At 35.6% G+C, this 25167-nt stretch overlaps 1 protein-coding gene and 1 long non-coding RNA gene across 2 annotated transcripts; one reads left to right on the top strand and one right to left on the bottom strand.

Moving 5' to 3' along the window:
* Nucleotides 1-1438: 1438 nt before the first annotated feature.
* Nucleotides 1439-24817, top strand: LOC128159663 (uncharacterized). The gene is made up of 6 exons (XR_008240169.1): nucleotides 1439-1529; nucleotides 8501-8608; nucleotides 23499-23712; nucleotides 23893-24049; nucleotides 24154-24468; nucleotides 24550-24817. It is a non-coding gene; the product is annotated as an uncharacterized LOC128159663 (long non-coding RNA).
* Nucleotides 12369-15523, bottom strand: LOC128159662 (uncharacterized). Its single transcript, XM_052822836.1, has one exon. The coding sequence runs from the start codon at nucleotides 13001-13003 to the stop codon at nucleotides 12383-12385; it is 621 nt and encodes a 206-aa protein (XP_052678796.1). The 5' UTR covers nucleotides 13004-15523; the 3' UTR covers nucleotides 12369-12382.
* Nucleotides 24818-25167: the final 350 nt, after the last annotated feature.

Below are 25167 nucleotides of genomic sequence, written 5' to 3'. Positions count from 1 at the left end.
TCTCGTTCAACCAAACGCTCGGCTATCGCCGTTAATCTCCGACAAGCAAGAGAGACTCTCTGCTTGTCGGAGATTTACGGAGACAGCCGAGCGTCGAGTTGAACGAGACTACATTGAACTCTGGCGTAAGAATACATACGACTACAAAAAACATCTAAATTGTTCGTACCATTTAAAATCTGGCTATTTTCAAGGTATTTATAAATAAGTTTCCTTGAAAAAAAAAAGCTTTAGCGTACATTATTTCGAATTTATCAATATTTTCAAGAACTAAGTCTTGTCAGCGGCGATGATTTGTGCTTTGGTCCAAACACTCTTTCACTTTCGGTTTGTCAGAGTAACTGCATAGGAGAGTTGATTAAAATCAACTCCCAAAAAAACGTAAACTGCTCCAACCCAGGTTATACGAGTATAACTTGGGTAGATATTAAGTTCATTCCTTAAAATTTATTTTTCTGTAATTTATACTGTACGAATTGACAATTGTACAGTTTTGCAACTATAATCAAACTGAGCACTACAAGTTGATCACTTGTTTATTGTTTATCTGATTTAATCGTCATAAAATATCACATCAGGGAATCGGGAGTGATCGATGTCCTCGTGACAATGTTTTAATTTTTGCTATCAAAAGATGATTTTTGCATAGTTATCCTGCACATTTATTTCATTGTAATGTTAGACTCTCTCTCTCTCTCTCTCTCTCTCTCTCTCTCTCTCTCTCTCTCTCTCTCTCTCTCTCTCTCTCTCTCTCTCTCTCTCTCTCTCTCTCTCTCTCTCTCTCTCTCTCTCTCTCTCTCTTCTATACCGATAAAACCGTGTAAGATCTCTGCAGACATTTAGACCAACATAACTTTATTGGAAGGATCGATGCATGGCTGCATAAACAAAGGAGGTTTAGGGTACGTCACTCCTATTCAGCTATTGAGACAAATACAGTGCATGATATAATGGTTGAAAAAAAATTCAGAAGACATAGGAAGAGGACATTCAAAGCTAACTTTATGAGAATTTTGAATAAATGATTTTGCGTCTCCGCGAAAAAAAAAAACCCCATTTGTCTATTTCACTATTTTATTTTCTCTCTTCAGTTTAATAGAAAATTGTGTTGTCAAGAAAAACTTGGGACTGGACATCAATCGGTTCTTTATGAAAAATTCGTAACTTTTTTGCTCGGTCGGTCTTGAGCAGTATATAGTGTTTCACGCCATTCTAAACAACAAGTGCAAGTATGTCCAGTAATTAAATAAAGCACATTTCTATTATAATACATCGAAGCTGAAAATCAATTAAGGCAAAAATGCAAGCATCCTCAAAAGAACTTATTTGGTGATTTTGTTTACAAGGGGGGGGGGGGGGGTTAACCTTTGGTATTATACCGGAAGTTTCTCACTTAACACGTGATAAAAACCGCGCGCTTTTTGTTTCAGTTGCACGGGGATAGCCGAGGAGTGCCAGTCGGAGTGTGCTCGCTGACCGACGATGATACCAAGTGGCTGCCAAACGAACTCAATCGAAATCATCATTTGGTGAGTTAAACATGGTTATTACACAGAACTTTATTTTCAGTTCAGTGACTTATCTAATACCTGTTATAATTATTAGCCAACGAACTGAAATACTCAATTATAGTGTGTCCCAAGTCATTACTTCGATCACTTTTGATTTTAAAATTAAATACCCATACCTGTGCAAGAAATACAGTTGAAATTTATGAAAGGGAAAATATCCAAGATATTTTCATTGACGCATATCATAAACCACTCATAAAACCTCACATTTCTTTGGAAGATTTACGATGGGAAATGTTTACATCTTTTGACCATTCGAAACTCACTCGGAATACCTCGCACAATTTTTCAGTGTTATCATCCGGGATATTTCATGGCCCGTAGACTTTCTATTTTGGATTGTGTATTGAAACATAAAGCAGTAAGGAGAGGGGGGGGGGGGTTAAAAACAGATGATCTGGGGATTTTCACATTGGAGAATGAATGTAGTTTGAGCACAAAGGTATTTATGATTTTTAGCTCACCGAGACGAAGTCAAGGGGAGCTTATGCTATACCCTCGGCGTCGGCGTCCGGACCTGGTTAAAGTTTTTGTTGCAGGTCCTGTATCTAAGCTATTACTTGTCCTATCTTCACCAATCTTGCATGGATGATGCATCTGGACCTACTTATGGACCTGAAAGACTTGGATGCTGAATCTGAGTCCTAAATTTCAGATGCTGTAGGAGGTTAAGGTTGTTGGACCAGGTTAAAGTTTTTGTTGCAGATGCCCATTGATAGCAATATCTAAGTTACTGCTTGTCTGTACTTCACCAAACTTGCATGGATGGTGTGTCTTATGATACTGATGCACCAGACATGCTTGAGTGCTGAATCTGAGCTATAGGTTTCAGATGCTGGAGGAGGTTAAGGTTCTTAGAGCAGGTTAAAGTTTTTGTTGCAGGTGCCCTTTGATAGCAATATCTAAGTTACTGCTGGTCCATACTTCATTAAACTTGCATTGATGGTGTGTCTTATGATACTGATGCACCAGGCAGGCTTGGGTGCTGAATCTGAGCTATAGGCTACAGATGCTGAAGGAGGTTAAGGTTTTTAGAGCTGGTTAAAGTTTTTGTTGCAGGTGCCCTCTGATGATTATATCTTAGTTACTACTTGTTCTAACTTCACCAGATTTCCATGGATGGTGCGTCTTATGATACTGATGCACCAGACAGGCTTGAATGCTGAATCTGAGCCATAGGTTTCGGATGCTGGAGGAGGTTAAGGTTTTTAGAGCTGGTTCAAGTTTTTGAAACAGGTGCCCTCTGATGATTATATCTTAGTTATTACAGGTCCTAACTTCACCAAACTTGAATGGATGGTGTGTCTTATGATACAGATGCACCAGACAGGCATGGATGTTGAATCCGAGCCAAAGGTTGCGGATGCAGGAGCAGGTTAAGGTTTTAATTGCTAGTGCCCTCTGATGATGATATCTTAGTTATTACTGGTCTGAACTTCACCAAACTTGCATGGAGATGCGTCTTATGTATACTGATGCACCTGACAGGCTTGAATGCTGAATCTAAGCCATATGTTTCGGATGCTGGATGAGGTTTAGTTTTTTTGGAACAGGTCACATGTTTTATAGATGATAGCTTGCATAGTTGATTTAACTATATTATAAATGAAACGCAGAGGTTGCTTCAGATGCAGAGCCTGATCTCAATTATCAAGGATGCTAAAGAAATCTTCTACCTCACTCAAACTTGCCCGATAGATAGATGTGTGTTTTGATAAATGATATAACATGATTCCTATGATATAGTATTGTATGGTATGAAACAATATTGTTTAATATGATACAATATAATATCATATGTAATATTATAAAAAGTTATATGATACAATATAATAATGTATCAATTTTTTTGATATTTTATGTTATGATATTGTATCATGATATCGTTATATATAGTATTGTATATTATGATACAATATTGTATAATATTATATTGTATTATTAATTTATTGTTTTATCACATGACAGTATTACATAAGATATTGCAAAATATAATATTGTATCCTATGATACAATATTGTATATTCTATAATATTGTATCATACTATATTGTATAATATGATATTAGTTTCTGTTATATAGAATTATATCACATGAAATTGTATAATATGATAATATTATTTATAATATATTACATATAATATTATATAATATTGTATCATACGATATTGTATAATATGATATTGGTTTAGGCCTAACAAAATAAATTGTGTGTTTAGGGTAACACTGATGAAAAAATTAGGTTAGGTAGGTAGGGATTTTTTTTTATTTTATCATATTTTTTTGTATGAATCATAAGAATGTTTCTTTGTTTTATATTTAAAAACGTAATTTTTATTGGAAATAAGATAAAATTCCCAATCGGATAAAATCAGACATCTAACAGTGTTTTCCCCAGAAAATTTTTGAAGCATGGGGGGGAAGTTTGTCAGAGTAAGTGCGCGGTGCGGCATTAAAGCGCCTTAGCCGGCAAAATCACTGTGCGTAATAATATAACCATTTGATGAAACGTACTACATGATATGTACTATAATCAATGCATTTTCATGAAATCTACATCAACAAGTATCATTTCAATTCATAATTATATTTTCATATCTGTGTATATTTAATATACAATTTTTCTGGGGTTTTTTCTTGAAAAACTAATAACATTTTTTTTTCAAAATCAGTTTTTTAAGAGGTTGGTCCTCACAAGTTTTCACAAAACACAAAAAATATAGATTCACATGGCAGTTCAACATCAGCTTCTGTCCCACTCTACTCCCACTCCTTATAGAAGAGATTTTTTTAGGGGGGTGTTGAACAAGAAATAGGCAGAACAAGTCCATACAATTACATCAAACTTGATTCAACTTATTCTGGGCAGTTAGTATTTCTTGTTTAAATTGGGGGTTCATATGAAAGTTTCTGTGATATCTTGACACCAGTCCCCTTCCCCGTTTACATGTATGTACACAGTCAATCATTTTAATAGGCATACAATATACGATGTTTCTAGTCATGTGACAACGCTTCCGTGCATTTCTGCAAATAACTGTAGTTTTTTTTTTCTTTATTGTGTACCGTATTTTCCCGACGACTCGTCGATGCGGACGACTCATCGAATTGCCCATTTTTAGCCAAAATTTTAACAAAATCCTATGATACGTCGATCTCAGACCATACGTCGATCTTATCACTTCAAAATGGCCTATAAAACTGCAGTAACATTATCAGTGTATGATGCCACGATGTCACCGATATTGCTACTTATATTATCAATGATTAACATTTAAACAATTACGCTTTATACTTATGCATCAAATTTTCAAATACCGGCAACTTCTACAAAGTCGCTTGCATTTTAAACAATTCCCGATATCGCAGGTTATGCAAAACTAAACTTACTTTGTAAGAAATATTTTATTCCCAAGCATTAAAATAAGTATCCACTCTGACTATCGCCAGTGTATTCGCCATTACGTAACCAGCCACCTGTTGACTCGGCGCGTGGTCAATGTTTGTTTAACAATTTCCGGTGTCATAGGCATGCACCTGTCTCGTGTCGGACTTCAAAGGGGGATCTCAAGTGAAGAAAGCTTAGCAATTACTATGATTTAATGAAACTTGTTTACTTTGTATCCAGTAATGCAGTTACACGCTATTGTTTTACATAGACACTGTTAGAAATAGATCGATCATTTGTACGACTTGATAATGACGATATACGACATACATACGTTTCCTTAAAAAAATTATCTAACAATAATCAAAGAATTGGACAATAATTAATGAACTATAATCACTCTTATAAAGGTACTCTTTATATACACAGGGAGTGAAATTGCCGTAAAGATCTCAGCCTTAGGGCAAGATAATTAACACAACCGGTGTCAGCCTATTGTATAAACAGTAGTATTGATAATTGCTGATTACGTATTTTAAGATTGAATTTGACCATTAAATATTTCTGATTTATACTTTCCACTAACAACTCTTTACAAATAAAATAATTAAATTTAAAAAAACATCCCCCGGACCTACTGCATTCAAACTTGGTTTCAATTTTACTGCGCAATGTTATCTTCCTACTAGTGATACATAGAACCATGTGACGATGGGTTTATAAAAACGGAACGGTAAAACTTTTAATTGATTAAGGACAATGTAACATTTTTTAATAACTGTTGTTATTATTATGTATTTAAGTGTTGACAGATGAGTGAAAATGATAATTATTAAAGATGAACAGTGAATTCAACAACGTAATTTTCAATCACACAGCCAACTCAAGATGATTAAAACCAAGATTTTTAATGCTATTTTTAAAAATTTTCTGACATCGAGCCTACGACAAGTCGAACAAGACGATAAGTCGGGTGCTCTGCTTCAGAGGAAAAAAATACCGACTAATCGTCGGAAAAATACGGTACATTTTTTCAAGTTTCCAATATCCTTGCGGCAAATAAAGAGTTCAAGCATATCGAATCCAAGCTAACACCATCGAGTGAACATTGTGCTATTTTTAGATCTTGGAAAATCCACAACATTCGATAATGGCGGAGATGTCGAAAAAAGCACATTTTATTAAAACAAGAAGTAATCACGTCCCTATTTATGCATTAATCACCAATTAATAAACTCAGTTTAAATATATCTTAATCATAAGCTAAGTTCTTAAACCGTAAACCATGTGTGCCCCATTGCTGAGATCGATGTCGAAATTAACTGCGCTCACTGCGGGTGCAAGTGTTTTTCAGAAGTTTGAGCGGATAAACGATAACTTTACATCTACTAATTACAGTTAAGATGTGTAATAATCGGAAAAAGAATTTTGCTTTGAAATAAACATGCATAGCGGGAAGCATGGCGACACTGTGTGATGCATGGCGGGGGATCTTCAATGGCGGTACCGGCATGCAAAATCGGCCAGGGGAAAACAGTCTAAAAATGGTAGGATCGGGCCATTTTTGTAGGTTAGGTCAGGTTACCCGAAACACACAAATTTTTTTGTTAGGCCTTATAATATGATATATTATCACATGAAATTGTATTGTATGATATTGTAAAATATATTATTGTATCATATGATACAATATGTAAAATATTATATTGTATTATAAAATATTTCACTTTATCACATAATATTGTATCATTTGATATGATACAATGTTGTATCAAATTATATTGTATCATATGATACAATATCATATTATGTATCAAAAATGATATAGTATCTTACAATATCATACTATATTATACAATATAATATCATATGTTTCAATGTTATGATGTATCATGTAATATGATATTGTTATATAATACTATATTGTTTTATATATTATGATATTGTATTATGTGATCAAATAAAATAACGTATAACACAATACAATGTCATATCATGCGTTACAATATCATATCTCATCATTGTTTATTATGGTATGTTATTGTATTATATGATTTACATATATAATACATGTTGTAAATATGATAGGATGCAATATTTAATTTTATATTATTGTATTGATTAAGATATGAACATATGATTACCATACAATTTTTTAACAGATGATAAACGATATTGTGTCAAAACAGAATCCATGAATATCCAAGATCATAAAGAATGATTTCATTTAATATGATAAAGTTGGTCTCATAAAGGTGAAGTCTAATAAGGGTGATGTCTCGTCTCGGTGAGCTTTGTAATCTGTGATTACCTATGTTTGAAATATGAAAGGAAAAGTGGTGGAAGCAAAAACTCGGGACAGATAATTATAGGGGATGGCTTAAATAATCAGACTGATTTAGCTGTATAGGGCGAGCGCTTGATACTGCTTATAGATAACTTACAATAGTGATAAATTAAACTTTGAGTTCAGAAATGCACGCCCCTTGATATTGTGAGAAACATCTATACTCTGTTTATTTTTTAGCGTGGTATGAGGTTCGTTCGCCCTATCTACCTGTTCACCTGAGTCTGGGTCTGTTTGCTCTAACTATCGCTTGCCCTAAACCTCGTTCGTGCCTTTTTTTTAATAAACCACATCACAAGTTATTTCATTTAATTCTAACTTAGAGCTTGTTAATTTTTTATTAATTATTCGTATGTTTTTCTTTCATTAAAAAAGACGTCATTGGTATAATTGTAAGATTTTATCAGTTTATTGCCGTAAATTGTCGATAACTAACTTGTTTTTACCATGATTTACTTGAAGTTTTTTTAAACAATTAAATAAATTGAGAATTTAATTGGCTCATTCAGAAGCTAAGCAGATGATTATCACCTATTCTATCTTTGAAAAATTTACATTACACAATCCTTTGATCTGTTGATCTCTAAATGAGATGTGTACGGAGATTTCCGTATTATAATACGGATATATTATGAGGTTAGATTTTAAAATAATAACAGAAAAATATAGAATGCAGTAACATTAAAAAAGATAAAAATAAATCAATTCACAAGTCTTCGTATCGATATCATTTCACAGTCAGTCAATTGGAGATTATTATGTAAAAGAGGAAAGGGTGGTATTGTTTTCATTAATTAATCTCTTCATAATGTTTACATTGATCAGAATACAAAAATATACAAATACATTAATCTCATATAAAAATAAGGCGAACGGACCTAGGGCAAAGGGCGGCAAGGGCTAACGGACCTAAGGCGAACAGCGTCATGGGCGAACATGTTTAGGGCAAATGAACAGCCAATGTTTTGGCGTATACATGCTATTTTATATGCTTGAAATTTGAAGTAAAGTAAAGCATCTACAGTTGGGTGAAAACCTTGAACCAATTTTTGCATTCTGTGCTCTGTAAATGGGCCCTCCAGCTGATACGTATATACAGATGACTTGGCCTACCGCATTTGGGATCATGTGATTTAAAGATAGACATGTATTACAGACTAAAGATATAAATTAACAACAAATTTATGTTTTCAGCCAGAGATTTGTGAAGCAGCAGACCATGAATTTCCAGTGTTATGCTATTGGTTTATTCAACCCTCAGCTTGACAATCTAAAACTACAATGTACCAGTGCATAGAAATGGTAAGCAAATTTACATTTTCAATATTTACCTGATTGATTATGTTCCTGTTTGTTTCCAAAAGTATTGGATTTTAATTTTGATGCATCAGTCTCTCTGTCCACCATTTGTCTAAAGATCTTCAATTTCTGGAATTTGTCTCCAAAGTCTGTGAGCTTAGATTATTGTTATTACAATGGAATGAGACTACATATGTAACAATACATTGTATTCATATCTCTGGGAGCTTACATTTTTTTGATGAATTGTAAATATACCCATCATTAATCAGCAAATCTCTTTATACATGTATATTAGAAATTATTTTTGTTTCTATTATTTTGAAATTGTATAATTGTATCCGAAATGAAATATTATAACTATTGAGAGATTTGCAGGTTTCTTATGGATATATATAAATTTTTATAGGCCATGTCATATCATAAAGGTGTTTTTTCTTTTAAACCATAGAGTAGGTACAGTACCTAGATATATAATGAAGTGATCATACACTGTGTACAACCTGAGACAGATCACGGTGCATGGTCATGGATGGTGCTAGAGAGTGAACTACCCTGGAAAGGCCCAACTTCAGGGTGTTTGTGTCCACACAGACGGTAGATGACTCTGGGTAGGGGCATCGTGAAGTGTGTACAACCTTAGACAGATCACATTTCAGGATGGACTTGTGTATAGATAGCTTTCAATTTTTGATTGTAAACTTGTAAGAATGGTGCGGATTTTTTCTCCAATCTGTCATCATTCGGCTTTTTTTTAGTATAGAATTTCACATGGTTAAATGCTGACGAATTTTATGTTGGCCCATTTATTTTTCATTTATCTCATATAACGCCCCCCCCCCCATCTCATTTTTTTTCCAACTCCAACTATTAGTGCTGAAATACATACCATAACTCAATATTGGAATATTTTTGACAGCTTGATTGATAGCTTATATGACTGTAATTGCATGTGTAGACTGCTTAAACATGTCAGTTCCATGCTGATACTCAAAATATAGGGCATGGTTTTTTTTTTTGTTTTTGTTTTTATAAAGCTTTGTAAAGTTCAACAGCACAATGTTCAATCAAATTGCTTGAACAGCACTAGCAACATTTACACAAGAGATCATAGTCACCTAGTGATGGGAAATCGGACAATTTTCATAATGGATTATCGGAAATAATTGAAAGTGTATAGTCGATTAAATAATCAAAAATTTTCAAATTATGTTTAATTGAATGAAACTCTGAACAAAAACTTGCGTCTTGCGTTGTATATACAGTAAAATATACTTGTTTCAGTTGTTTGAAATTAATATTTTTTCAAATAAATCGAATATGTTAATAAAATTTATATATTATTACATGTATGCACATACAATCTTATTTACTGCACCTGGTAAGAATAAAAGAAAACTAGGAATTATACCATTTATAGTGACTAGGCCAAAAAAAAAAATATTCATGTTTCCTGTCACCTGACCAAAAAAATTAGGGTAGGTAGGTAGGAAAAAAATTTTATTTTTAAAAAATATTTTATTTTTAAAAACTTTAAGAATGTGTGTTATAATGAGAAAAAAGTATGTTCACAGTGCACAGTATGTTAATGATGATTCAAAATTTCCAAAGGTCTATGTATTATTATGAATGTAATGTATAGAAAACAACCTGCATCGGAAAAAAAAATTTAAATTAAAAATAAAAACTAATATTATTTGCAAAATTTAATCTACATGTGTATGAAAGTATTTATCCTTTTCTGGATAAATATTTCTGTTTTGTTTAAGCTTAATGTCAAAATCAAATCAGTGTCTGTACTTTCGTGTATTTGGGGTATTAGTCCAACCCTTTGACCCACTTACTATCCTACGTTATTATGTAGAGGATCTGTTTAATTTTCAAGATAATATAGCCAGCAGTTTTATAATAATTTTAACATTTATTGCAGTTATTAACTAATAACAGGTTATTAACTAACTGTTATATATCAGGATTCAAAGTAATAAACATCGTTTTTGTAATTTCCAATGCACAGTATGTTGTTGCATCACCCGTATTTATAAACCCTGAAAATAAGATAGTTGCAAGTTATACTATAACCACAAGGTTAATTTATGCAGTAAAAATGTCTGTATATTAGTTTACTATCATTATTTTGCCAGTGAGGTCAGTTTACACGATTGTGAATTTAGAAGACCGGGCACTTTCACTTCTCTTTTTGAGGAAATTCTGGCGAAGTTACCGATCACCATCATGATCACAAAAAAAACTTTTAGGGTCGGAGGGTAAAAGATAGGGTCGGTCGGGCGACAGGAAACAGGAATAATTTTTTTTTTGGCCCTAGGAAGTTAGAAACAAGTTCAAACTTCAAACAATAAACATAAACAATTTAAAATATAACAAATTAATTTGAAATTCAGAGTTCAAATCCTATTTCAAAAACATTAAACCAAAACAATTTAACATTTAAACATCGTGACTAGAAAGTTTACTACTGGCCGAGTCACATGACATACCAATGTTTCACCAGTACATTTCAAGGTTTTTATTCAAGAAAATGAGCAAGTCAACAATCCAAAATACTTCCACACCGTGGATTTAAAGTTTGTATTTGGATATGGTAATATTTCCTGAGTCATGTTATTGTTGGGATCTTGATTAGTGGCATTTGCCTCGTACGTGAGGCTTGCACATCGCGCCGCCATTTTGTTTAAACCTATTTTCGTTTTGATGTTTGAAAAAAAGTCAAGTCGTACGAAGAATTTTCGTAACTTACGTTTGTATTGAATTTTTTTTTAAATAATCGATTATGAAAATCTTAATCGATCATCGACATTGGGAGACATTTAGCAACCGACTTTCGATTGTCGGCGATAATCGGCCCATCACTATAGTCACCTAACACAGATTCATCAATCCTCAATGTCTGAAAATCCAATGAAGTCCGACTCCTCACTCTCACTGTGTAAGAGGGTAGCCAGCGCTAGTGGGAGGTCATCAGCTGACCTGGCAGGGTCTGGTAGTGGAATCTTGTCGGGAAGTGGGGCGTCTACGATGTTGGCTTTGATAAAGGCGTCAATAATGGCTGTGTTGGGGACGGTGTTCCAGGCTTCAAGGACCCACTGGCAGACAGTGCTGTATGATGCCTTTCTCATTTGTCCCGTTGCGGTGAAGCTCTTCTCTCCCATCATCATCCAGTTCTCCCAGATTACTTGAAGTTCTGTCTTGAAACATTAGTTGATTGAGATGTCCAGGGGCTGCAGCAACTTAGTAAGACCAGGGACATTGAAAGTCTTTTTTGGTGACATACTGGGGACATTGAAAGTCTTGTTTGGTGACATCACTGATGTGTGCCCTCATTGAATCTAGGCAAGGAGGCTCTTTGACTGCTGAAAGAATCCACCAGGTCACTTTACTGAGTATATATATGTAGTCATCCTAATTGATCTTCAATTTTTCCAAATTTGACCCCTGGACAATACTGCTGTCCCAAGAACTCACCATTAAGATGTCTTTAAAGAATGTTTATGGATCCCCCCCTCCCCCAACTCAACTCCATATGATGGTTTATATTATAGTGTGCAGTTTTGTAGCATCTTCAAGTTTTGAGATTTCACCACTTTCATCTGAAAAATTAAAATCTGAATAACATTATTACCTGTTGTATATTTATTTGATAAAGGTACCTTTAAAGAATATAACATACATTTATAATTGATATTGTATTTTTACAAAATAAGTGTTTTCTTATTAAAAATTAAATCTATGTGAATATATGTAACTTCCCAGTTGGCCTCACATCCGGGACGGTGGGATTGATTTCTGCGTCTTCTTCCTCGAATCCCTCATCGTGGTCCTGGTCCTCTTTTTTGTGATTGGTCCTCCTCCAATGGTATGGCTTGGAGGGCCTTGCCTGTCTGGGAGTACAAATACTCCACCCCAATCAACTCTCCTGTGTAGGCTCTGGGGTGCTGGAATGCCGGGTCTAGAGGGTTCCCCTGGACAGTCTGTGACAGCTGGTTCACAGAAATCACAGAAGTCCACTGTAAATGTGGAACAGTGGAGCCTCCACCTGTAGAGCCCCTCTAGGAGAAACGCCTGATAGTGGACATCATTGGCGCTGGTACCTATAACATGCAACTCAGAATCTGTGCCTGTCAACAAAATCAGAATTGAGCCACAAACAGTAATCTCACTGGGAATGAACCTGTTCAGATGCAGGTGGAAGGACTCCAGGGATGTGGATCCTCTGGCACAGCGGTATGTGGACATGGTCCTGGTGCCCTTCTTGAGGGTCCTTGTCTGATTGTAAAAGGACAGGCTGGGCAGGTTCTGGATACAATTCTTGAGGGTTCCCATTAGGAACATTTTAGTTACAATTTTAGGTACATCACAGTGACAGATTGAAGTATTCATTAGTTATGGGAACATTTGGATTATATTTTAAACCTAGGTACATTTTAGTTATATACTATAGGTAGTAAAGAACTGTATTATTATTTCAGGTATAAATTAGTTTAGTATTGAAGTTTTTCATCTACATGTCATAATTTAATAAAATGTTGCAAAATGATTCATTTAAAAAAAAAGAGAGAGAGTCTTAGATAAAAATTAATAGTCATACGAAATATATATAAAAATAATGCTCATTATAGATGACAAAGTATAGTAACATTTTTAACAACAAAGAAACATTAATAATTTAGCATCATGATGTATATTCTAATATGAAAACCTTTGAAACTGAACTGTATTTATTTTACAACGATTGATAAACAAGTTCTACAACTTATTTTGATATCTTTCGTTGGCATGAATGTTAGCGCGTGGAGGTCAATGATGAAAACCTATACTGAACTATTTAAACTTATTTTCTATTTGTCGTATTGGAGGGTAACGAAATAATTAGACATGATTCTTGTACATTACAGTTGATATGATTTAAGTCATTTAGTAGTGTGAAAGGGAGAGTAGATTAAATCAAAGTTGATTTTATTGATTATTATTCATTTTGAAATTAACGATATGTTATTTCCATTTAAAAAAAAAGTCCTTTGGGTATGAACATGAACATCACACATGGACTGAGCAGTCAATCATTGAATATGTCGCTGTAATATTGGCAGGATGGATCCAGAGATTATTTTCCAGGGGTGGGGATGGCATCAGTAGATCAATGCAAGTGATGACAAGAAGTTAGCAGGATGTGTAGTCAACTTGCAACGTACGCCATTGCATTTCTTTATTGTCTTCTTTGTTAATTGGACAGTCTGTAATTATATTACAAATATACCTTATTGGTGCCCTTTTTGAGGATCCACGTCTGAGTGTACAAGGAAATGTTGGATGGGTCTTGGATACAGTCTACATGCCGCTGCGGACTTTCCCACACATCCCTGGCATTGTCTGCCTCTTGGAGTGGCGTTCCCAGAATGTCTCTGCCCTGTTCCCCGGAGAATACTTCGAGCAGCTTGTTTATTGGCTGACGGATCCGGACGGGTCTCCTGGTTGTCCTTCTGCAGTGAGCCCTGTCCTGGTTTCATGTGTAGAGCCCCTCAAGGAGAAATGCTTGTAGTTTATGTCAATGGAGCTGGTGCCTAAATAAAGTTAAAGATAAGATTGATTTAAAAAAAAATTGATGACAAATGTCCCAGATATTGTAAAGGCTTTACTGATATTCTTTACTGTAATTAGAGATGCTCATTTAACTTAAAATTATTTAGAGTCCTGCTTCAACCTGCTATTCCTTGCTCTTGTCTTGTGAAATGGTCTAGTAACACCATTAATTGTATCTACCTGGTTGCCATAATGGTCGGAATTCCCAAGTACAAAGTGATAGTGTTATAAATTTCTCTATCACAGCAGTAAAAACAATAAAAGACCAGTTTGGGCAAATAACCATGATTTATTAGGCACACATGGTAATGAAGAAAAGCATTAGAATCATGGTAAATCTCGTCTTCTAAATACAATGACAATTAATAGACAAACAAAAGTACACACACACAAAAAATAAATATATTTCGTCACAATATCACAATTGAAATGGCAAACTGAAGTTAAAAGCCTTGAAAGCAGTAGAATAAATTGGCGTGGCTTTGCCATTAGCGTGAATTTTGAAAGTGACCTCAACAAAGATACAAGATTGTAAAAAGGGGCACTGACAAATTTGATTGGCTGATAGAAGTTATTTTATAATTAAAAAAATGATTGGATAATTGAAATTGTTATTATTTAAAATTATAATTTAGCAAATTTTTATTAGCAGAGGGATATCCCTGCTAGATGGCATTAGCAATATAGGGGCCTAGGGGGATATCCCTATTGCTGGTCGAAGGCCAAAAAAATTGGCTAATTCAATTACTAAAGATTATTAAATTACTTTTGCCACATAACAAAACCCAAAGAGGAGATGAGGGGTGACAATACAAATCCAAGCTGGTCTAATAATAAATGTTAAACAAAGTTTAATCACACATTAGAGTTCATTCATATTAATTTTATTTTCCTTTGAAATAACAATTTGAGTCTATGTATCTTAAACATGTTAAATTTTCCCATCTTTTTCTCTATGTCCATCCAATCACTACTACTGTCTGATCCTCCCATAAATAACCACTAACTTAAGGTGGAAATGTTCCCCAACTGGCCTTTTTTTATTTCTTTGTTCTTGATGTTTTAATGATAGTGCAGGTTTCTTTTGCGCTGGTCACCCATTTCCCAATATGTTTTGAGCAAACCTTACAGCTTATATAAATGCAGCATAGTTACTCATGAAAAATGTGCTGATATCACACTTTGCCCAGAATTTGATGCCAAACTTCTCTGGTTTTGCTGACATGTACTTGTCTAAGTTCTGTGCATCCTTTATATCCTTTCATGGCCTCATCAATGGACATTTCTGTTGAGTGTTGGTAGAACAATTTAAAGTTGGCTCTTCATATCTGTCACATTCTGTCACATCATACAATGATTGTATGATGATTTTACCTTGTTGATGGGGTGATACTGGGGGTCATCTCTTGGTACGCGGGCAGCAGCAATATTCAAATGAAGGTACTGTGTCAAGTATCGCATATATCTGTCCCTTGTCATCAGTTTTGAAGCTGGCACAATCTAGGAAATCATCGTCCCTTCAGTTATCTTTGTATTGATGCTGGTGAGGTGAGGTGCCCATAACAATGTTTAGTCAAAGGTATGCGCAAATTTTCTCGCTGGAAGTATCTTTTGTTCCTCTTGCGTTGAAAAAGTTCTGCATATGCATTAGTTTCCCTCGCTATGTGGTCGTAGATGTCATCAGGGATGAACACACTGAAATCATTGAAAGGTACTTACAATATTGACAATTTTTCTTATATTATGAATTCTTAAGATTTTTTTTATGAAATAGTAATATAGTCAAAAACTTGTACAATTAAAACTAGTATCGAAGATAAGTCCATGTTTATTTAATGCCAGGGGTCAAATAACTTGAAATATGTTATGCATTAGATAACATTAATATTGGAAGGTTTTCCCTTACAATTAACATTGATCCAGTAGTTAAAAAAAATAATTAAATTATAATTACTTAAATATGGAAACATAAACAACCTAATGCTCAATTTTACTACATTTAATACATCATAGTTGCATTTAATCATCATCAACTTTCGAAAGTATTGTAATTTGGAGACAGCTTTCTGGGCTGAAAACTTTGCCTGCAATGCTGAAAAGTCTTTCCATAGGGGCATATATCACTGAAGGGAAAGGGCACCATAGGATAAGGGGAACTAACTCATACAGGCCAAACCCAAGAGACAGGGGGTCAGCCTATAGTCGATAGGCTTAAATTGACCTCTAAGTCAAATATGCATAGAGCTATAACTCGAAGGCAGGTTTTGCACAATTTTTTGATCAAGTGATTTGAATAAACTATGAATTATCAACAATTATCAAATAGAACAGTGTCAAATAGAACAGGATAAAAATAATGAATAATTCTTGAAATGCCAAATGAGTCAGATTGAAATTTAGCTCGATGTTGCTTAGTCTATGGACAAAATCATTTAAATGCATTCTCCCTCATGACATTATGCGTGTAACATTTATTAAAATTTACATTTTCATTAATTTCAGTACATATTTTACCAATTTCAAACAAGTGCAATTTGCAGTTCTTTAAATTATGATATGTCTTGCCTTCATCACTTGAAGTTGTCTAGAAATTTTGTATTGGTATTGTGACATTCTGTGATTGTTTGATGCTTTGATGAGCTGCTGATGAAACATGTTTCATAAGATCATTTTTTCCACCGTGGTCAATCTTTATATTTTTCATACACAGTCTGCAGAAAGCATGATCTTCGCCTTTCACACTTTTTGTTAGCCAACCTTGGAATTCTGCTTCCTTTTCCCAAGAATTTAGGTACGTCCGTAGACTGAGGTGATGGCAGCCTTGACTTCCTCCAATCTAGACAGCACGTCTTGACAGTAGACGGAGGTCAGCCACTGGCAGGACGGGACCCTGGGGGTGTGGACGGGGGGGTTAAGACAGTCCCCGTGACCAGTCCTCTCTTCTGGGCGGTGCTGAAAGTCTGGCAGTCACTGAGGTAGTGCGCCGTCCTCTTGAGGTTTTCCTCTCCGTGCAGCTCAGCAAGGTTCTGCTGGAGTCTGGCCACACTGTTCCCAATTCCCCGCTGTCTGAGCATCTTCCAGGTCGCAGGCCATCAGTCTGGTCAGGATGCAGGGAAACTGGAGACAATGCCCTACATCCAGCTGGTCTAGGAGGTCCTGGTTCCAACTGCTGAGCTTCTTTTTACAGATCGGGCACTCCAGATACTCCGCCGCCATGTAATAGAATCCTGAGAGAATCATGACTCTTCGGAGCGTCCGTAGATGCCCAAGGAGATCAACTCCTGCACGTTGCAGTCTTCCCAGGACACATCAGCCTGACTCTCTACAGCTTTTTTGGCATCCACAGAAAGATGGGCCTGGCAAAGTACCTAAAACAACACAGATTATTTAGTAACATGAAGTCATAATTAAATGTTGTACAAATGAAGTTTTTTCATAAGAATCACTGCCTACCTGTCCATGGCTGGAGGCTGGGTGCAAACTAGGGCTGGCTTGGGAGGGTAGAACCACATCCTATCGATGTTGTTGAATTTCATCTCTGCTTTCCCGAGTCCCCGCTGTCTGAGCATCTTCACCACTTCCAGGTCGCAGGCCATCAGTCTTGTCAGGATGCAGGGAAACTGGAGACGATGCCCTACATCCAGCTGGTCTAGGAGGTCCTGGTTCCAAACCGCTGAGCTTTTTACAGATCAGGCACTCCAGATGTAGTAAAAATCTTTCAAAAGTTAAGTTTAATCACCAGAATCACTGCCTACCTGTCTTTGGCTGCTGCAAGAAAAGGCTGGTTTGGAGCTAGGGTAGAACCACATCCTGTCAATGTTCTCAAAACACATCTCCGTATTTTCTTGTCCGTTTTCTTCAAAGAGTCAAAATTAATAAGTTGTAAATACATGTATCAAAGATTATAATACTTTGAGTTCTATAATTTTGTTGCTTAATACACTGTCTACACTTGTTACATAGCATCCAAGATGGTCTTAATGCTGGAAAGCTTCCACTAGATCTTCATCTTTAAGGACGTCCTCTACGCTGGGGGATGGACGGGGGCGGTCGGGGACAGTATACTTACCTTAGGCGCCTCCGCCTTCTGTCTTTCTTTCTCAGCCACGATCTTCTTCTCCAGCATGTGGTGGGTTACCTCTGGAAACAAGTACGTACTCCACCAGGCGGAACTTGTTGGCCGAACGGGCATTGTTTGGGATCTCCTTGTCCTTGTACTTGAACAATGCGACTATGCCTGTCACACAACCGAGGTCGTTCTCCAATAGCCACTTGAAGGTCTGGCCTCGGTATCTCCCTTCATTTTCTGATGGTGAATTGGATGGTTACCATAAATTAAGAAGTGTAGAGGGTTGACATAAAAACATGATAAATGGGAAAATTTTTGATAAGGAGGATGAATAGATATTTGAACAAAAGCCTGGAGTGTTACACCAACTACACTATTAATTACCATGGGAACTTGACATTATGCATTGCAAAAAATCGTGAATGCTGCTTAATAAAAAAAAATATTGTCTTTATCCCATTTTTTAATAAATCTAATAAAAATGATTATGAATGCTGCTTAATAAAAAAAATATAGTCTTTATCCCATTTTTTAATTTAAAGTCGTATAATTTTGAACCAGGGCATGAATGAATGGATACTTCTAGACTAAAGTTCTTTTATTAAATCCCCGTGCTGAAGGAGTTTACTTTTTTGTTTATCTACTATACTGTTTTACCCTGTGTCTGTCTGTCTGTCAGTCCTCTGTCTGTAACACAAATTTTTGTCAAAGATTTCTCATCAGCTATTTATTGCAGATGCTTGAAACTTTAACACACTATTTGTTAAGGCATGCCATATGGTAGGATATATTTTCATATAAAAATAAAAGTTCCTGTTAAATGACGACTTTGTTTATTTTTAGCCAAGAATTTCAAACAAATCTTTGTCAACAATTTCTCAGCAACTATCTTTTTTAATGTTAATTTTCAATTAGGTTTTTAAGAATATTCATAGGATGAAACTCTGCCATTCAGGCACCTTTCCAGACCTCTCAGTTAACATTCAGTTGACTGAATGGCACAGTTTCATCCTGTGATTGATATAAAACTGCTAGAATATATCAACTGTAGAAATGTTGGTATTTGATAAAAAGATATAGGCAGGCTTTGAAAAAGTAAGTTTCATTTTGCCTTCAAGGATTTTTGCTTTAAGGTGTCCTCTAGTGTAAGCGTGTCCAATGACTCGTATAAATAGGCTAAGAGTGTTTTAACAATGTCTACTGATAGTTGCCCATTGCATGACTTGTTCTATATCGGCGGATAGGTCTGCCAGTGTCACTTTATTAATAGGTTATATTTAATTAGATCTTGCTGGCAACACAGGTCATTTGGACAATGATCTCTGAATTGTAGAAAATACAAGAATTGCACGTAGCTCAGAAAACAGTCTAATAAGACGTATGAGAGAATCTTGCTGGGCTTGTTCTCCTGAATAATGGCGCTAAGTCTGGTTAATTCATGTTCTGCAAAAACATACCATCGTGGAATGCCAACAGTCAGCAACAGGCACTGCAAGCAGTAACAAAGTGGCAGGGTAGTTTCATTTAGCACAAGTGAATGAAAGAACATTATGTAAAAACTAAAAGTCAACAACTGAAAGCCTCGACCTTAGAATCAAATCTCTGAGGTTTCCTCTGCAATTTTAATTTTTGCTATTGGCCACTTCTTAATTATAATAATAATGGTCATGGCTCTGACTGTCTGCTCCCAGCATGCTGTATTTTACAAACTCGAATCAAAATTTGCACCTAGATTTATGATGACAGTTTTATAGTTATATGTGTATGATATTAATTTGGTATCATTAAAAAAATAAGAATATTGATTCAAAATATAAACCATATAAATATTTTTTGCACATTGCACAATTTCTTGTCAAATTAGATTTGCCTTAGTCTTCTTCCTTTGTCTTCTAATAACAAAAGCATAGACAGCAATAGAAGCATAACTTAGTTTTTTAAAAATAGGCCTTTCTGTTTTGTATTTAAATGGAATCTTATAATTTTTGTGTTTTTTCCCTCAGATTGTATTTAAGTCTTCCATTGAGAGTAATATTTGTTATTAATTTTTTTAGTTTGTGGGTTTTTTCTCTAGTTTTTCCCCCTCTTGAGCTTGCGTTTGTGACAAATTTAGATAAATAATGCAAAGTGCACTGTAAAATGGTTGAATTTTTCACTGTTTGGTGTTTATTTTTATGCCCCCCTTCGAAGAAGGGAGGGCTTATTGCTTTGCTGCTGTCTGTCGGTCGGTCGGTCAGTCCACCAACAGTTTCCGTTCATTTTCTTCGCAGAGGATGAACAGACTGAAATGAAATTTGGTATACAGGTTTATCATGATAATATCTAGGTCAAGTTCGATATTGGGTACGATCGAGCAAATTTCCACAAAGTTATGGCCCTTGGACGTAAAAAAAAATTCCAGTTATTTGCAGTTTCCGCTCATTTTCTTCGCAGAGGATGAACATATTGAAATGAAATTTGGTATACAGATTTATCGTGATAATATCTAGGTCAAGTTCGATATTGGGTACGATCGAGCAAATTTTGACAGACTTATGGCCCTTGGACGTAGAAAAATTCCAGTTATTTGCAGTTTCCGCTCATTTTCTTCCCAGATGATGAACATATTGAATTGAAATTTGGTATACAGATTTATCTAAATAATATCTAGGTCTAGTTTGATTTTGGGTATGAAAGAGCAATTTTCGACAGTTATACATGTACCCCTTGGACTTAGAAAAATTCCAGTTATTTGCAGTTAATGTTCATTTTTATGTGGATGTTTCCAAGGGAGGGGGGCATAAGTGTTTTACAAACATCTCTTGTTTTTCTGGTTGTATATGTGTTTTTTTTGTTTTTTTCAAAGTTTAGTTATCAAGGCGGATCAGCTGTCTGGTCCTCTTTGTCTGGCGGGGCAGTCTCCTCTTCCTGCTGGTGTATCCCCTGAGGGGTATCCTCTCGGCCCAGTCCTCGTAGCTCTCCCCAATGGTCTCCTCGCAGTACCAGTTGCCAAAGTACTGCTGGTGGCTGGGTGCAACTTAGGTTTTTTGCTATTGCTGCACTGGTTTGGTTGGTCCAAAGAGGGTTGTACTGGCTGACGTACTCCTCCATCTTCTTCCTCTTCTCAACTTTGCGTCGGTAGGAGGTCTTGAAACCAGCCACCAGCAGGAGCGGTGCCTGGGCAGTGAACTCTAGTTCTTGGTATTGGGGAATGGCTGGCTGGGGGTCTGATTTGGTGGCACATGAGGAGGCAGGGTCAAGACGTAGTGATACTGGAATGGGGCCGGAGCCAATACGGGCTGGGCAATGTAAGGCTGTCAGACTCTTCACTAGTGCCTCAATGTATCGATTGGCATTTGGGTAGTTGGCTGGTCTGGTACCTGTGCCCACAAAGGACCCATAATGAAAAAGTAGAAATTTCAAACACTGTACTACAATGAACGTGCAATTTTAAACATTGTCCATCGGACACACTCTCTTACCGTTTGGTCTTCTCCTCATTCAGTGTAATAGGTGACCATTCTGTCTTTGAGGGCATAATCCAGCCTTTTGGAGAAGACCTGGTCCTGGCCTGGAACACAGCTGGCCTCTGGTCATGGGGTCCAGCTTGTCCCATAGGATGGACAAACTGGTCCTGTTGTGTCCGGGTCAGTGTCCTGTTCTCCCTGAGCTGAAACAGGTAGCCAGGTCGTGCACTGTTGTCCTTATTAAGAAAAAAAAATTCAAGGTCTTTGTTAAGGTGGCTCTATACACCACTTTTTGATGACGCAGTACGCAAAAAAGTAAATCTGGAAACATGCATTTCCGGTACTGGCTGATATAAACTGAGGCGAATTGTATGGGAACCGCTCTTTTGAAAAAAATGTTATATGAATAGATTTAATTTGATAATTGGAAAATTCATTACTTACGAGTAATGTGGTATGTAACACCTTCACGTTGTGTGGTATTATTTATCAAAATAAACAATAAAATCAAGTATAGATTTTTAAAGAGTTTCTTTACCATCATCGATATGTTACACCGTAGCGCAGTGGGTTAGTGGGTTCACTACAAACCAGTAGGTCATGAGTTCGATTCCCGTTGAGAACAGTAAATTTTTTAACTTTCCAAAAATTTCTAAAACATATTTTTTGGTTGAATACCGTGAAAGAAAATTCAAAACCGGTGAAAATATTTCAATTATAATATACTTTAATGCACATTAATATCGACACCTAACGGGGATGAGAGGGTTGCTTTGAATTTCTCTCAGGTTGGGATACATAAATCTTATTAGCCTAGTCAATGTTCCCCTTTATTTATTTGACTTAGTTTTGCATTAAAGCGAATATATTCACCTATACTGGGCAAAGTCTATAATGAAATATGTATGTATTTATCATTCCAACATTATATTTAGAAAATTTTCTTCAACTCAGAAATGAAAAGTCCCCAAGGTGTTTGGGCCTTGGGACTTAGGAACGATAACCCTTACCTAAGGAACTTTCATACCAAATAAAATTTAAAATATTTTTTGTGTTTATTTGCGATGGTTTTCATTCAATTTTTTATGTCACATTTATTAAAAAACATTTTCTTTTAACATCAAGCAACTTTTTCAGATGATTTGTCAACAGAGTAAGAAAATATGAAAAATTATGTTTTGGGGAAAAACTTAAAAAAATTGCAATAATAACATTTTTGAATGTTAAGAAGTGTTATATATTTTTTTATGTGTCCGAAGGAAATATCCATCATATGACAAAATAATTTCTCTCAATTTGTTGATAGCTGTCTTTTTAAAAAATATTTTACAAAAACACGAAAAAACATTAAAAAATTCTTTAAAAATACCTATAGTATCCCTATCGTCATTTTAATATTTGATAAGTATATGTTTTGTGGTCTTCTATTGAAAATTGGAATAAACTGTGGGTGTATAGAGCCACCTTAAGTGAGAATAGATATTGTGATAAATGTTCTCCTTGTTTTGCTCCTTCATTGCATGTTGACATGTATGTTTATATCAAATTGAACATATCTTTCTTTTTGAGGCTGTTCCTTGTTAAAAAATGATTGTGCTTTTTAAATTGAAATTTTCTCCATATTCTCAGTGTCAAAGCATTGAGCAGTGCAAAGTTTGTCCTATTTGGTTTAAAAATCTCTGTTCAATATTTTTTTTCTAAGTCCTTTAAATATGTTACCCAAATTTATAAAATTATTAAATGCTTATCTGTTTCTATTTTTAAACAAATCCGGGCCCAGGTTTTCAATGGAAGAAGAGGACCAAACAGGAGACCAAATCCCAGAGTCCTGCAATGGTGGTTTAAGAACTTGAAGAGAAGACTTGACATGGAAGAGAGCATGGCTCCTAATGTATGTACCTTGCCTCATCTGTAGATGGATAAGTGGATGAAGGAGGATAGCTAGTCACCAACATCTGCCACCAGCATTGAGATGATGTAGGCTATCTCTGGAGGTATGTGACAAGTGTAGACTGTGTTTAACAATGTATGTAAGTCATGCAATTTAGAAAGGGGAACTAAAATGTTTTTCATTGAACTTTTGAATGGAATTTATCTTCACATTTTTTCTAGTACATGTACTAGTATTTAACAACTTTCATCTTGCTTCTTTTTTTGTCTTAAAAAACTTGTAGCCATGGTCTAGAGTGCCTGGATATCAAAGCTGCCAACCCATATAATGTTTGAGACTGTTCCAGCTCACTTTAATGTTGAGGACCCATCATGAGGGCTAGCCCAGTAGCCACTGCCTACATCTACTCACCCTAGAGGAGGCATCTCAAAAGTCTAAAGGTAACAAGAAACATCAATGTTTTGCTCATACTGATTCATTTTGAGCATGCTTTTTTTGTCAGAAAATGATTGAAACTTCCAAAACTCTAAATGAAATATTGTAGATCCAGCCTTCTCCCTTCTTCTTCAACCATGGAATACCAAGCCATCAACCCCAAAAATTGTGTTTGAGCCAGTCCTAGGACCCTTCAGCAGCAAAGACCTCATCATGAAGGCCAGCCCATCTACCATTGCCAACATTCTGTCGCCTTAGAGGCCTAATCTCATTAGTGTATTGGTGATCAAAAGGCAAACTCCAAGGCCCTCTAACAAGTCAACAGACAAGGAAAAGCAGAGATGTGCTTCGACAACATTGCCAGGATGTGGTTCGACCTTACCAAGCTATCCGTTGTTTTCCCCAAGCCTACAGCTATGAAGAGGTAGGCAGTGATTCTTATGAAAAAACTTCATTTGTACAACATTTATCACTTCATGTTACTGAATAATCTCTGTTGTTTTAGGTACTTTGCCAGGCCCATCTTTCTATAGATCCAAAAAAGCTGTGGAGAGTCTGGCTGACGTGTCCTGAGAAAGACTGCAACAGGCAGTTCTTGGTGATCTTCTTGGGCATCTACCGAAGAGTCTGATGTTCCACACCAAAGTGGCACCAAAAAAAATTCTAGAGAGTTTCCAAAAAAAAAAAGAAGACTTCTAAAGCTTTAAAATTTTCAGTGTATAATCTGTAAATTTTTGAAATGACTTCAGTTTTTCATTAAACGTTTGAAATTATTCTGCATTTATTTTTGGTAATAGTTACATACTGTGGAATCATTAATATTTGTGGTGGGCTCAGTTGGTTAATTTTGTTTGTAACACATACCCACTAAACTCTGAAGCGAATTGCAAAACAATTACTCATGGTATTTGGAAAGAAATCACAAAGTTACATCGACTGAACCTCTTATAAATGAAAAAAAAATTGTCCCCATAAATTTAAATGATTTCACTGTAAATGGTCATGTGTCAACCATTAAATTGTGAGGTATAACAGCACAAGAGACATGAATGTCAGGCCTCATTAAAATATAAATATGAATCTTTGTAGCAAAAAAGTTGAGACCTGTGTCTCTTTTCTTTGA

Source organism: Crassostrea angulata, chromosome 8 (assembly GCF_025612915.1).
Source record: "Crassostrea angulata isolate pt1a10 chromosome 8, ASM2561291v2, whole genome shotgun sequence".
Classification (NCBI taxonomy): Eukaryota; Metazoa; Mollusca; class Bivalvia; order Ostreida; family Ostreidae; genus Magallana; species Magallana angulata.
The sequence above is the reverse complement of the archived record's forward strand: the minus strand, read 5'-3'. Positions and strand labels throughout refer to the sequence as shown.

Bases quoted from the DNA above. Each gene is read 5' to 3' on its own strand.
- LOC128159662 (XM_052822836.1), bottom strand. From the start codon at position 13,003: ATGAATACTTCAATCTGTCACTGTGATGTACCTAAAATTGTAACTAAA.